Below are 16528 nucleotides of genomic sequence, written 5' to 3' on the forward strand. Positions count from 1 at the left end.
ATCTCAGCTGAAACAGAAGTTCCATTCCCAGATGATGATGAGTGATCTCATCTTTCACCTCTTACTTTCCTCCGTATAATACAAATTTAATACATAATATGCTAATAATTTGCCCAAATTCTAATTGTAATGAAGATGTAAAACAGAAGCAACAGAGCATGCATCATTGATAATTTCCCAATGGGTATAGGAAAACAGAAGGAAATAGTAACATTTAATTTACAAAAGTAGCAGGGCTATTGGGGCTAATGAAAGTTCTTCCTTAGCAGAAACACTATTGGAAGGTGATGGCATGAATTCAATATCTTTAGCAGATGTTGAAGATTGGTCAGATGCAAAATATCTGCCTACAGAAAAGGGAGGTGCAGATGGTGAAGGAAGATTGATAGCACTCCCAAGCATTACAATAACTGATGACATGATTGGTCTATCCTTTGGTCTTTCTTGAACACACAACAAACCAATATGTATCCATCTTAGTGCCTGATTCTTGGGGCAAGACTTCACCAAGATTGGGTCCATAAATTCCACTCCCTTGCCTACACTCCATAGTCGCCATGCCTGTTAACAACATTGCATTTCTTTCACATATTTTTCAACAAAATCACGCTCCTGTTGATATTCAAATTATGAAACTCACATAGGATAGAAGGCTTTCACCACAACCACGCTCCTGTTGGTAGAAGCCACTGTTCTTTCTTCCATTCATAATTTCTAGCATCAAAACTCCAAAGCTGTAAACATCAGACTTAATGGAAAATAATCCTTCCAATGCGTATTCTGGTGCCATATAACCACTGCAGTAATAATGGGAAGAAGGTATGAATTAACTGGGCTAAATGAAGTTAAAGGGCCATAGAAGCATTTAAACACACGCATGGATAGCAATAGCATGATCCAAATTGGAAGTACTTACTATGTGCCAACGACTTTATCAGTGCTTGCTTCATTTTGATTGCCACCAAACATCCTAGCAGTCCCGAAGTCTGAAATCTTTGGGTTCATCTCTTCATCCAGCAACACATTGCTAGCTTTTAGATCCCTATGAATAATTTTGAGGCGTGAGTCCTCATGTAAATACACAAGGCCTTTTGCAATTCCATTAATAATCCTTGCCCGTTTAGGCCAATCCAGCTCTATACGTTTGATTGGATCTGTTTAGCCATGTTAGGAGTATAAAATATTATTTCAGATAAGGGGATTTGTCATTAATGTCTATATTCTATAACATGAAGAACTACGTATAAATCTTAGATGGTAAGAATTGTCCATCTAACCAAACAGGAAGGCATCAAGACTAGTATTGGCCATGTACTCATAGACAAGAAGCTTTTCATTTTCACCAACGCAACATCCCAGGAGCTTTACAAGATTTCTGTGTTGAAGTTTAGCTATTAGCATCACTTCATTCTTGAATTCTTCAAGGCCTTGTGTTGATTTGAATGAAAGCCTTTTAACTGCTATTTCTCTGCCATTGCTCAACTTCCCCTGTATGTTTTATACATTTTCATTATTTAAGAAAAATGAATCGTAAGTCTAGTTAATTTGCTAATAGAAATGAGACTGATTTATCATCTTGTACTGCATTTGCAAATCTATAGTTTCTTTTTGCACCATGCAAGTGTGAAGTGTCCCTCATACTTTAATTCCTCGTTCTCATGTAGTAAATGTCCCCTGCATTTGAACTGATACCATTTGCATCATTCTATGACAAGTAGTTAGAGCCTATGTGGCAGATCAGTTAATTTTCAGTTAAACTGATATCATATGCATTTGTACCAAAAATCGTCAGACCCAAGAAAATTTGCATTACAACCTTGAAGACAGGACCAAATCCACCTTCCCCAAGCTTAGCGTCGTCAGAGAAATAGTTGGTAGCAATCTTGATGGTGCTCAAACTAAAGTAATGCATGTCTCCACTGTTGTCCCCATGTCCCTGTTCCTTCAAGTGTCTACTTGAGCTTTTCAAACTCTTGACTAGAATTTCATCATCTGTTCTTCCTGGATTAATAAGTTGGAGGAAGATTTTTTTACAAAGATTTGGTAAATAAAACAAATTTTAAACTTCCTAGTCTTCTTGCTGCTATTTACCTCTTTTTCTTTTCTTCCAGTGCAGACACGAAAACCACATTAACACCGTAAGAGCAGCCACAACTGCAATTGGTATGACATGAATTGCTAGAAATTTTGCCTTTAAGTACCTTCTCTTCCCTGCTCTTTCAATAATATTATTAGTATAAGAGTTTGTGTAAAATCTGAGCCAACCTTTGTTTTAAAGTCAAAGGATCAACCATTAAATGTAGAACATGTTCTTCACATCAAATTAGTGGAACATTAAGGTACAAGAGACATGTCTTCTCTGCCTTTTCAAATTTTGATTCGTAATTTTTAACCACTTGTTATTACTTAATACAAATTTCTTAAGCATACATGATTGTAAAGGACTAAGGAACGAGTCTTGGTTATTAGTTTCTAGAAAAAATGGTGAGAACGTATGTCCCTAGTAAATTTACCTTGAGAATATGGCAGTGGTGGAAGAGACTCTGGTGGTGCACAAGTTTGGTTGTAGAAGTTATACCTCTCATACCTTATATTGCAACTCGGACCCATTAAGCTCCACCCAACCTTGTGTTGGCAACACTTGTCAGCCTCCTTCATCAACTGATGCAAACAAGAGTTACATGAACTGCTATTTATATCTCTTGTGCACTGAACCAACCCATATCCATTTTCAGACTCATTTCCCCCCACAGATTTCCCTGTTTTGAACAGCATATCCGTACTTGAGGCTTCTTTTATTAGTTGATACATCAGTGTTTGTTCATCCCTATAACCTTGAATGGCTGAAGGAGTTGTTGTATTTGTGATGTTCCCCACGAATGCTAGTGGTGAAGTTTGTTCCTCTCCAAAGAAGTTTTTGTTGGAGTAGCGAAGCATGCATGTGTCATACCAGATGATTGCACTTGTGTTAGATGCACATTGGATTCTGATTTCTTGATTTGCAGTTATGGTACAGTTTTGGCATGTGTCATTTGAAACATCACCCCTGCATAGAAAAAGGCCATAGATTCTACTACTCCTACTATTGTTATTGCTACTAATAATAATACTAGCATTGTAGAAGCTGTGGAGGGAAGCTTTTGAAGATATAAAATCCAAGAGGGGAGAGAGATTGGATTGGAAATTAGGATCAGTTGCATTATCTAATGGATCTTCACATATATGGAAGTAGTTGTAGGATGGCAAGGAATCATTGAGGTTGATGAGCAAAAAAAAAGAGATTAAAATTAAAATAAAAACCAAAGGTCTGCAATAGTGGGAGACAAACATTGTTACTACTACATGGTTTGTATGATAAGTTTTCATAATGATATCAAGTGTTTACATTGAATGGAATAGAGAATGAAGGAAGATATGTCTCTCTCAGCTCAATGATGTCTTTAGAAAATGTTTAAAAGGTTAGTGTGTAATTGTTTATAGGATACAACTGTCATCTCGACCCGTTGCTTCATTGAAAAGTTACTATGAGTAAATCTTTGAGTTGGCCTTTACTGTTAACATTTAATAATAACTTTCCTTTTCCATGCGATTTGACAAAATATTTCATTCATTCTTGTTACATTTAGTAAAAACATAGATTTTGAGTGAGTGAAAGCACAGAGATTCTCCAAAAATTGAAGGTGAGTGGTTGAGTTGTTTGCATTTTTGAGCAACCTCTTGCAATCCTATGTTCATAATATGGGCCTACGCCTTTCTTTGACAAGACAAGAGTGATGATACTTGTTACTGTGTAAGCCCAATCCCACACCACTTTTTTGTCACATGTACAACAACTCTTTCTCATTCTCTCTATTCAACTTCACATGTATTAATTACATTACCTACTTAATCAATATTGGAAAGGTTAATTATAATCCACAATATTATGGTTTTTGGGTATGACAATTGCTTTTAACCACAATTGCCATCATATTTCCCCCCCACAATTGTCTCCAATTTTAGTACACATATAAGTATATAACATAACCACAACGTAAACTGCTACAGCAACAGACTTTGGAACCTTGTAATACACAAAATCATAATAATTAATTATGTAGTTGCAGTGGCTTCATATGTGAGAAACCTGGGTAGGCCTATTTTGGTACCGAGCCTCTGAACATCATCACGAACTTGATTTTTGTACTCCTGAAAGCTAAATTTCCTGTAAACAGAAGCCTCTATGCAGCTTTCAATGACAGTGTCATTTGAAGGGCATAAAAAATAAGCCGTAGAGAACCTTTCCACTTTGGGGTTGGTCACAACTCTATGCTCAACACTCTTGTACACCCCGTTGCTCCATGCCTGCACATATATATATATATATATGTATATGTACGTCACTTCTCTATGTTAAATATAATAATATATGGTGTATACACATTTTGTATTTAATAAAGTGACTAGCAGAAGATTAACAACAATCAACAAAGTAACTAGATAGAGAATAGAGAAAAAATAGTATCACCTTCAATTTGAGATCTATACCAGTAAAAGAGTAAAAAGAATAAAGTATTTTAGTTGTATAAGTTATAACTGAACAGTTTAAATAAAATGATTAAATTTTTAGATGAGTATATTCCTGAAAGTCTAATTTAATGATAACCATTAGAGCACCATTAACTTACAAAAAAAATGACATTTAAAAAAAAAACGTGTTTTCATTTTATAACTGTAAGTACTAGATTTAGTTTGAATTATAAAACACAAAATTATAGACTAGTTGTAGAGATTAATCAGGTGCATGAATCATTTTAGAAACGTGGGAGACAATGAGAAGTACCTGGAATAAGTCACCAATGTTGATTATAAGAGCATCAGGGTTTGGTTTAACAGCTATCCATTTCATATCTTTGACCAATTGCAAACCTCCAACATGATCTTGATACAATATGGTGAGGAAGTCACTATCAGTATGTGGCATTAGACCATGAATCTCAGAAGCAATTGGGCAAGGAGGGTATCTGTTCAATCGAAGATAGCACGTGTTGGACAAGCAATTCTCCTTAAACAAAGTTGACTTATGACCCATTTTCTCTGCCAGAATATCAGCTAACGTTTGTGCAAGTGTGGAAACTGTGGTAGCAAATTGTTCCATTGTTGAACTGCAAAACACATGCATTAATTCATAGGAATTAAGGAGGGCCATGGACATAGATAGGTTAAGGAATTATTTTAATTAATACTATGATCCTATATTGTTTTTTAAACATTTAATTCAATAATCTGTTGAACAAGTCACATGAGAAACTATGGATTTTTACTTATAAAGGTCATAAAAGTAGGAAGCCATGTTGATACCAAATTTGTGTGAACAACTTCGGTGTTATTAGGAAAACAGTCTGTGTCACGTGGGTTTAAACTTTAAACACATGATGGAACTGAAAAAAATTAAGGGGGTCCTGTGATGGCGGTGGCAGGAGAAGTTGACTAAACGTAACTTTGACCAGCTAGTGTAAAAAGTGCAGCTACCTATGCTTTGCTGTGAAAGCAGAAAAGATCTGTTCCTCCCATTGAAAATATGACACTTAAGCTCAGTGTGAATGAGGGGCCGAGTGAAAATTGCAGGCTTGTTAATGTAAACATTAGAAAAAGGACATGCTAGGTCGTGATGTGTTCACATGGCCTTATTAAAACTTGCAGAGATTTGGTATTAAACACGATAAGGTTGCACATACATAAATAAATATATATATATATATATATATATATATATATAACTAAATAAAACTTCCAATTTCTACATGGAAAAGAAAATAAGATTGTATGTTTAAAATAAAATTTGTCCTTTTTAGATTATGCTCACACATGATTGGTGTAAGACTAATTAATTTTCCAAAATAAGTTCAGGCGCTTAGTTTTTTATCCTATATAAAACTGAATAAATGTAATGACAATAGTGCAGATCCAAAATGAAGAAGCAAGGGGGTAAAAAAAAAGATGAATGAAAATAGCATTATAGTTGATGAAGTGAGTAAATATATTATACCTGAGAGAGTTGGATGATGATGAATTGGAGGAGAGTATATCGGTTAAAGGAATATGAAAAGCTTCTGACCAAGACAACTGTGTAATGCATGTGGCAGTGGGTGAACCCCAACGATAGCTACCTGCAGAGAAGTTAAAGAACTCATCCTCTTTGGTCTTATCATGAAACGGTTTCCTGAACAACTTCTCTTGTTCACATCTTAATCTTTTCAAAATCTCACTTGAAATCCCATGGTTTATAACCTGGAAGAAACCCCATTGTTGTGAAGCCCTAGCTATGGTGGACTTGCACTCTTCCCTCGCCACCGGGTCACTCTCTTCTAAAGACTTTAGGTTGATCAATGGGAGCTCGCATTCAACCATAACTTCGTTGTTAAGAAGACCATTAATCTCTTCATTATTACTTATGATCTTGTCGAATAGACTCTTGTATGCCTCATGAAAGGGTGGGTCAGAGATTGAGTTCATTGTTAGCTGCTCAGAGAAAAGAGATCAATGCAATAAAATGAGAACAGTGGCGGTTTTCTTTTATGAAATTAATTGAGACAAAAAGAGATAAGGCCAATTAATTAGTTTACTGCTTCCTCTCTTTACTTCGTCTTTGAACAAAACGTTTTAGACTTTGAAGACAAAGGTAGTTTGCATGTCTTTTTATTGAGACAATATTATGTTATCTACTATATATAATATAAGTTGGTGTCTACCTTATTGTCATATTTTTTCCGTTATTGCTTTCACATTGCTAAATTCTAACTATATGTGACCCTCACTTTGGCATTCGTTTAGGTTAGAAACTTTTTTAGTAAAAGTGTTTTTCATCTTGTAAAATTACTTCAATATAAGACATATATAGCACTTCCCATTAAACATGTGTGGCCATTAGTAACTATGTTGTAACATTTCAAGGCATCATTTTTTATAAAAAAATATTAAATAATAGTTGAATCGTTCTCTTCCCATTTTGGTAAAGAAGTTTTTGTCTGAAGCTATTTTCACACTATAGTCCCTACTACAGATTATTTTAACCATATTTAAAAATGGATCAATATAAAATTTTCACTTGAATATACATGCCAAAAATTTCAAGGACCAACCTTTAATCTTAAATAAACAATGCATAAGATCCCATTTGATGTTTTTATTTCCTTTAATTGTGTAATAGGAGGAGATCATGGAAAAAGTTAAAATATGCAATGAAGTATATGGTGTGTGTTTTACATAAAAATAGTGTTCATATTTAAAAAAAGTAAAATTTACTCACATTACATGAGTTTTAGTAAAATTGTGTAAATCATTTTTCTCTTTTTTGTAATTACATAAACCACTCATATTTATATTCATATATTATACTAATTATCTTTACATGAGAAATAAGTGTGATATTTTAAACAAAAAAATAATGAGCATAATTAAATTAAGCAAAATAAATATATTATGGAGACAAATCTAAATAATATAAGATTAAAGTTCTCTCATTATCTTTGATTCAATATAAAATATATAAATAATACAAGTTTTTTTTCCAGATGTGTATATGAGAAAACTTTGTTTTTCTTTTTCCGGTAGCTAGGAAGATAATGTGGTATGACAAAATGTTTTGGGAAATGAATGAATATAATATATTAGATATTGGTCATGGAGGTTATATGGTTATCCTACATCTACATAAAATAATATATAGAAGGGTAAAGTTAAAAAAGGTAAGTAGTCCAGGAGCTCATAAGCAGGGGATTATTTGTTGAATTTGAACACGTGATTTCAAAAAACAAAACACAGCAATGTTATTTCACCTCTGTGTCAAACTCCCCTATTGGTTATATATTTTTTATTAATTTAATAAAAATATTGAATATATATAATTGAGAGTGCCCACCCATTATTCGACATTCAATTGTAATATATATATTTATGTATAGTCACATGTAGCTAGAATTAATTGTCAGGCCGTCGTAGTCAAATCTAGTGATTCGATATGTTGACATTTATAATTTAAAAGTTTATATAATAGGACAAGTTGAAATATTTAATGTGTCAAAAATATATATCCATGCTCATTGGTTAATTATGTAACCTGGTTGAAGAGCTTTTAAGAATGATCAGATTCCAACTTTGCTTTGACTAAGGCGCAAGTTTGGACATGAGTGACCAGACTGCTACATTTACAGTTTCTGCATACAACATTCAAGCTGCATTGTCACTGAAACCCATAATTTACTACACAAGCTTAAGCTCAACATCACAAAGTTATACAAGATTCAAAGGTTTTATGTTAATTGGATGTAATTGTTGGAAATCTCACTTGTAAAAACAAGATAACACACGCTAATATATAAAAATCTCACTTGTAAAAACATGATCCTAAAATTGTTGGAAATTTAAACATTAAACATTCACTTAATTACTTTAATATTCATGTTTTTTTATAGGCTCGTGTGGTTTTGTTTAATGCATGTATTGTATCTCTACATTAGAAAAACTAATAATTACCTGGAGGCAATTTAGGATGTTAGTGTGAATTGTAGTGTTCTCATTTCAACTATGTGATCCTAACTTATAAGGTACTTGGTATATAAATAAATATTAATGTAGTAAAGCATATATGATACAATGAACTTAAGTATATATATAAAAAAAAAAATAAGTGAAATGAGATTGTAAAAGAGTTTGAATATTTTACCTCGCGCGCTATATATCCTGTTATTTAATTTGGTGAATGAAGAAGAAGGAATATGCAAAGAAAGGTGGAGTATGTAATGATTTATAGGCAACAAATACCATAATCAATTATTGATATATATCTACCAAGGACACTTGATGATTGAAAGGTTATGCTTAAGAAAAGGCCACGCGGACCATACTGCTATATTTGGTTAATCCAATATTGAATTGTGTAGGTTTTGATGTGAAAGTGAAGTGAAGTGAAGAGTGGAGACGGAGAAAGAGAGACTTGGAGGAATGAGAACCATACTCTAACGCTATTAGTACAATGAAGTAGTCATGAATTAAATAAATACCCGATATCACTCCCATGTAATTATTTGTATCTAAGGTATATGAAGTGAGCAGTGGAAAACAGAACCAACTCTCAAAGTCCATGTCGGCACACAAACGTGGCTCTATCGAGCAACACATGTACATCAACATTTGCACCCCTAAACTTTACCAATAGCCATAGATTACAATCAACACCATGTGCATTTCTTACACTAAAGGACATCAAAATCTGGCTTACATTGCTTACAATGATCATATGAAATGAATTCATATTTAATATCCGACTCTCAAATACTAAAACATGTGGAGAAGATTAAAACTTAGGCGTAGTGATAAATTGAGCCATTTTCCAGTGGCCCACAATGTGCCTAATTAGGAAATTACTACAAGAGTTGGGTAAGTCCCTTAGCCTCATTCTTTGAGTTACAATGATAAGTTAAGAATAGACGTGAATGAAAATTGAGTTTCAAAGGTAATTTCGTTTTAGAAAAACTGTAAGAGTTTTCATTACTTTACTGGTTAGTTTCATCATTTTAATAATAACTAAATAAAACTTCCAATTTCTACATGGAAAAGAAAATAAGATTGTATGTTTAAAATAAAATTTGTCCTTTTTAGATTATGCTCACACATGATTGGTGTAAGACTAATTAATTTTCCAAAATAAGTTCAGGCGCTTAGTTTTTTATCCTATATAAAACTGAATAAATGTAATGACAATAGTGCAGATCCAAAATGAAGAAGCAAGGGGGTAAAAAAAAAGATGAATGAAAATAGCATTATAGTTGATGAAGTGAGTAAATATATTATACCTGAGAGAGTTGGATGATGATGAATTGGAGGAGAGTATATCGGTTAAAGGAATATGAAAAGCTTCTGACCAAGACAACTGTGTAATGCATGTGGCAGTGGGTGAACCCCAACGATAGCTACCTGCAGAGAAGTTAAAGAACTCATCCTCTTTGGTCTTATCATGAAACGGTTTCCTGAACAACTTCTCTTGTTCACATCTTAATCTTTTCAAAATCTCACTTGAAATCCCATGGTTTATAACCTGGAAGAAACCCCATTGTTGTGAAGCCCTAGCTATGGTGGACTTGCACTCTTCCCTCGCCACCGGGTCACTCTCTTCTAAAGACTTTAGGTTGATCAATGGGAGCTCGCATTCAACCATAACTTCGTTGTTAAGAAGACCATTAATCTCTTCATTATTACTTATGATCTTGTCGAATAGACTCTTGTATGCCTCATGAAAGGGTGGGTCAGAGATTGAGTTCATTGTTAGCTGCTCAGAGAAAAGAGATCAATGCAATAAAATGAGAACAGTGGCGGTTTTCTTTTATGAAATTAATTGAGACAAAAAGAGATAAGGCCAATTAATTAGTTTACTGCTTCCTCTCTTTACTTCGTCTTTGAACAAAACGTTTTAGACTTTGAAGACAAAGGTAGTTTGCATGTCTTTTTATTGAGACAATATTATGTTATCTACTATATATAATATAAGTTGGTGTCTACCTTATTGTCATATTTTTTCCGTTATTGCTTTCACATTGCTAAATTCTAACTATATGTGACCCTCACTTTGGCATTCGTTTAGGTTAGAAACTTTTTTAGTAAAAGTGTTTTTCATCTTGTAAAATTACTTCAATATAAGACATATATAGCACTTCCCATTAAACATGTGTGGCCATTAGTAACTATGTTGTAACATTTCAAGGCATCATTTTTTATAAAAAAATATTAAATAATAGTTGAATCGTTCTCTTCCCATTTTGGTAAAGAAGTTTTTGTCTGAAGCTATTTTCACACTATAGTCCCTACTACAGATTATTTTAACCATATTTAAAAATGGATCAATATAAAATTTTCACTTGAATATACATGCCAAAAATTTCAAGGACCAACCTTTAATCTTAAATAAACAATGCATAAGATCCCATTTGATGTTTTTATTTCCTTTAATTGTGTAATAGGAGGAGATCATGGAAAAAGTTAAAATATGCAATGAAGTATATGGTGTGTGTTTTACATAAAAATAGTGTTCATATTTAAAAAAAGTAAAATTTACTCACATTACATGAGTTTTAGTAAAATTGTGTAAATCATTTTTCTCTTTTTTGTAATTACATAAACCACTCATATTTATATTCATATATTATACTAATTATCTTTACATGAGAAATAAGTGTGATATTTTAAACAAAAAAATAATGAGCATAATTAAATTAAGCAAAATAAATATATTATGGAGACAAATCTAAATAATATAAGATTAAAGTTCTCTCATTATCTTTGATTCAATATAAAATATATAAATAATACAAGTTTTTTTTCCAGATGTGTATATGAGAAAACTTTGTTTTTCTTTTTCCGGTAGCTAGGAAGATAATGTGGTATGACAAAATGTTTTGGGAAATGAATGAATATAATATATTAGATATTGGTCATGGAGGTTATATGGTTATCCTACATCTACATAAAATAATATATAGAAGGGTAAAGTTAAAAAAGGTAAGTAGTCCAGGAGCTCATAAGCAGGGGATTATTTGTTGAATTTGAACACGTGATTTCAAAAAACAAAACACAGCAATGTTATTTCACCTCTGTGTCAAACTCCCCTATTGGTTATATATTTTTTATTAATTTAATAAAAATATTGAATATATATAATTGAGAGTGCCCACCCATTATTCGACATTCAATTGTAATATATATATTTATGTATAGTCACATGTAGCTAGAATTAATTGTCAGGCCGTCGTAGTCAAATCTAGTGATTCGATATGTTGACATTTATAATTTAAAAGTTTATATAATAGGACAAGTTGAAATATTTAATGTGTCAAAAATATATATCCATGCTCATTGGTTAATTATGTAACCTGGTTGAAGAGCTTTTAAGAATGATCAGATTCCAACTTTGCTTTGACTAAGGCGCAAGTTTGGACATGAGTGACCAGACTGCTACATTTACAGTTTCTGCATACAACATTCAAGCTGCATTGTCACTGAAACCCATAATTTACTACACAAGCTTAAGCTCAACATCACAAAGTTATACAAGATTCAAAGGTTTTATGTTAATTGGATGTAATTGTTGGAAATCTCACTTGTAAAAACAAGATAACACACGCTAATATATAAAAATCTCACTTGTAAAAACATGATCCTAAAATTGTTGGAAATTTAAACATTAAACATTCACTTAATTACTTTAATATTCATGTTTTTTTATAGGCTCGTGTGGTTTTGTTTAATGCATGTATTGTATCTCTACATTAGAAAAACTAATAATTACCTGGAGGCAATTTAGGATGTTAGTGTGAATTGTAGTGTTCTCATTTCAACTATGTGATCCTAACTTATAAGGTACTTGGTATATAAATAAATATTAATGTAGTAAAGCATATATGATACAATGAACTTAAGTATATATATAAAAAAAAAAATAAGTGAAATGAGATTGTAAAAGAGTTTGAATATTTTACCTCGCGCGCTATATATCCTGTTATTTAATTTGGTGAATGAAGAAGAAGGAATATGCAAAGAAAGGTGGAGTATGTAATGATTTATAGGCAACAAATACCATAATCAATTATTGATATATATCTACCAAGGACACTTGATGATTGAAAGGTTATGCTTAAGAAAAGGCCACGCGGACCATACTGCTATATTTGGTTAATCCAATATTGAATTGTGTAGGTTTTGATGTGAAAGTGAAGTGAAGTGAAGAGTGGAGACGGAGAAAGAGAGACTTGGAGGAATGAGAACCATACTCTAACGCTATTAGTACAATGAAGTAGTCATGAATTAAATAAATACCCGATATCACTCCCATGTAATTATTTGTATCTAAGGTATATGAAGTGAGCAGTGGAAAACAGAACCAACTCTCAAAGTCCATGTCGGCACACAAACGTGGCTCTATCGAGCAACACATGTACATCAACATTTGCACCCCTAAACTTTACCAATAGCCATAGATTACAATCAACACCATGTGCATTTCTTACACTAAAGGACATCAAAATCTGGCTTACATTGCTTACAATGATCATATGAAATGAATTCATATTTAATATCCGACTCTCAAATACTAAAACATGTGGAGAAGATTAAAACTTAGGCGTAGTGATAAATTGAGCCATTTTCCAGTGGCCCACAATGTGCCTAATTAGGAAATTACTACAAGAGTTGGGTAAGTCCCTTAGCCTCATTCTTTGAGTTACAATGATAAGTTAAGAATAGACGTGAATGAAAATTGAGTTTCAAAGGTAATTTCGTTTTAGAAAAACTGTAAGAGTTTTCATTACTTTACTGGTTAGTTTCATCATTTTAATAATTATTAAATTAAATTACTTATAGTCACACTAAAATACCTACTGACAAATATAAATAACTAAACATAAATTATTAATAAACTACTACTAATTACTAATTTATCTATATATTTAATCATGTCAATTAATAAATAATAAAAATCATATATTATTTTTAGTCATTTAACGAAGATCAACTAATTACACAAATCGTTTAACGTGAGAGTGAGACGCTTTAGTTGAATGTATTTTACTTATAATAATTGATTTGAAGTGATAATGTAACTTTTATATAAAAAATATTTCGTAAAGAAATATTATTAAAAAAAATATGGTTAGTCATATGTGACATATTATGATTCAACAACAATGAGCACTAACTGACTTATGGCCACAGAGCAGTTATCTACTAAAGCACTGCACCCGTCGTAGGTAGAATTGTGAGAGGAGTGGGGACAATGATGAATAATTTAGCATCTCATATTTTATACAATGAATGGAGACATGGAATCTACAATGAAAGAATTGAGTCAATCTCAAGGCCACATGTGTAATCATTAATGTTGTTGGCAACAATTTACTTGGTTATTGTAACAACAACAACAACAACTACTACCCTATAGACACATTCAATTCAAGTGAAATGACATAACTATAACAACAACAAAACTCCTAATGAAATATATGTTTGATTGAGCAATCTATTGTGTGTAATGGCTCATGTATTTACACGTGTGTGGGGCGTGGTAGTTAATAGTTATACCTTCCCCTTTTTCACCGACACATTCGTTCTCAGGATCCAGTTATTAAATACTCAAAGTTATGTGGGACCCAACCATACATGAACTAACTACTTACCTACTTCCTATCACTAAGCTGTGTCAACATTATTACCCATAGTATATAAGAGAATAATGTATGTCTGATGTAAGGAGAGAAGTTATCTTTTCAAATTCATTCATTTTAAAATAGGTAAAAAAATAATCACGTGTTATTGCCTAACTGGTATAAGGAGAAAAATTATCTTCTTACACCAGGAGATATTACATCCTCATTATATAATACACTCCACTTATATAATCTTCTACTCTTGTGCTTCTATGCCTAGTACCTACTTTCTAAAGGCCTAACTTCATAAATTATACACTTTAAGCTATAAATTTTATACAATATCACCGCATGATATCATCTACCATATTACAAACTTATGAGGTAAACCAAATATATTTGAAAGAACAACTGAATAATGGTTGTTTGGTATTTTGAATTTAATTTAATTTAATCCCATGGAGTCAATGAACACTGTTGTGGAAGAGTTGGAAAGCGTTGAGAATCATTGCAATAGTGATAGATGAGAAGGTTCCTCTGGACCAAAGCATAATCATTTTTGTGATCATGTGAAAGGTAGCATGCTGAATATTGATCCCACCAATCAGGATATGGGTGTTTCCATTATATGATGAAACAAATGGAGATAATTTCCAATTAGTTTTCTCAAGCCCACTCATCTGCATTCCATATGTACAATATAGAGAGGAACTCATCAAATTAGAATTTTAACTTTTTAATATACGAATACATCTTATTCAAATATAATACTTTCTCATCTCTAATTCCATTGCCCAAGTATAAAAGAGATTATAGAGAGGAACTCATCAAATAGGAACATTACTATATATATATATATATACATGATTGAATGAAGTTGTGCACTTACATAATAAGCTGTGACAACACCAGCAGAGTCAGAAGAAAGACATTCACCTTTGTATCCATTTTCTGAGTGAACTGAAAGAAGAGGAGAATTAATGGAGGAGATGTTGATGTTCATTAAATGCTGGATTATGGCACATCCAGATCCAGTTGTAATATCACATGCTCATATCTATGGACTGAACCTAACATTTACTATTATATATTAGTTACTCTGAATTTACCCAATGTACAATATTGCCATTCATGCATTGCATTACCCCAAATGGTTATTAGCAAAACATAAAACCTTTTTCTATAACATGTCATTCATGAGTGCTAATGTGGTATTATATTATACCAGTAAAATATAAACCTTAAATACTTTACTGTAAATTCTTACAAGTTTAATTAATATTCATGTACAAGAATATTTAAGGTTTAAATATATTTTTTATATTCATTTTTGTTCATATGAGAATTTTGTCCCCTCATACAAGTCCTCAAACTTTTTTTGGTTATATAATGTCTATTGTCAATTTCTCATCCAAAAATGATTTGAAAAGATTTTCATGATGATCAACATGGGTTGATCTCAATATTTTTTGGATGAAAAATAAATAAAAGTCTGAAGTTTCATAAAAAAATTGAAAATTTGAGTGCATACAGTAGCGAAGAGTAATAAGAGATGCAGAGGCGAGAAGGGCATATTCGTCAATAAAGAAATACAAGAATACAAAATGTTATGAAAGAAAGTGTGGGACCAAGAGCGAGCTGCAATTGCATTATTGCAGTGGTGTTCTATTTTGTTTTCTATTTTTATGTTTATAATAATAAATGTAATGGACTTGGGATTATGGGCTCCGATTTTAGCACTTCCAAGTTCCATTATTCCGATCATAATTATATATTCCAAAAAAATCATATCTTCCTATTTTATATAATTAAATTATAATAAGTAATATAAAAATGTTAGTTTATATTTTTATAATTATTCTTTTTAAGTAAATGTTATTTTTTTAATTGGATAATAAGTATATAAAATGAAACAAATAATCTTCACCACCATTTTGATCAATTTGTATTTCAACTCTTCATCATCCAGTGGGCACAGTGCTCATCATAACAAAGATAATCTGAATGAAAATAAATTCATTTAATTAGCCAAATTTTAAAAAAATGAGAAGATGCCATGTGATCTCGCCATTTTTTTCGAGAATGCACGTGACAACATGCTAAGTATCCTTAAACAATAACAATGCACCATCTTAGACAAAAGGATTTATTAAAAAAATAATAATCCTTTGATATAAATGAGTGGAACATGTAGACATGGGTTTTGATCAAACGTAAACTCAGGTGTTGAGGATTTTTGTAAGGGATTATAAGGTTTTGGAAACAAATTAATATCATATTCATCTATGGCATAAGCAGGTTTGATTTACATAGATTCTTCTCTCCATGTATGATAACATATTCCATATATTGTTCCA

General features: G+C 32.0%; 2 protein-coding genes across 7 annotated transcripts; both read right to left on the reverse strand.

Moving 5' to 3' along the window:
• On the reverse strand, positions 129-3619 carry LOC109348525 (cysteine-rich receptor-like protein kinase 15). Its single transcript, XM_019588973.1, has 7 exons — positions 2514-3619; positions 2092-2211; positions 1817-2001; positions 1278-1488; positions 917-1154; positions 641-797; positions 129-561 (listed from the first exon to the last, which is right to left on the reverse strand). Exons 1-7 carry the CDS (start codon positions 3364-3366, stop codon positions 220-222), a joined length of 2106 nt encoding a protein of 701 aa, XP_019444518.1. The 5' UTR covers positions 3367-3619; the 3' UTR covers positions 129-219.
• On the reverse strand, positions 3981-12103 carry LOC109348527 (gibberellin 2-beta-dioxygenase 8). Of its 6 annotated transcripts, none has more exons than XM_019588980.1 (4): positions 11904-12103; positions 9834-10309; positions 4823-5144; positions 3981-4344 (listed from the first exon to the last, which is right to left on the reverse strand). In XM_019588980.1, exons 2-4 carry the CDS (start codon positions 10298-10300, stop codon positions 4093-4095), a joined length of 1041 nt encoding a protein of 346 aa, XP_019444525.1. In that variant the 5' UTR covers positions 10301-10309; positions 11904-12103; the 3' UTR covers positions 3981-4092. The 6 variants fall into 6 exon arrangements, with proteins under 6 accessions (XP_019444525.1, XP_019444524.1, XP_019444523.1 ...); XM_019588979.1 differs by having other exon boundaries at positions 9834-10306; positions 11904-12102; XM_019588978.1 differs by lacking the exon at positions 11904-12103 and adding an exon at positions 10385-10490 and having other exon boundaries at positions 9834-10344.

Source organism: Lupinus angustifolius, chromosome LG06, assembly GCF_001865875.1.
Source record: "Lupinus angustifolius cultivar Tanjil chromosome LG06, LupAngTanjil_v1.0, whole genome shotgun sequence".
Classification (NCBI taxonomy): Eukaryota; Viridiplantae; Streptophyta; class Magnoliopsida; order Fabales; family Fabaceae; genus Lupinus; species Lupinus angustifolius.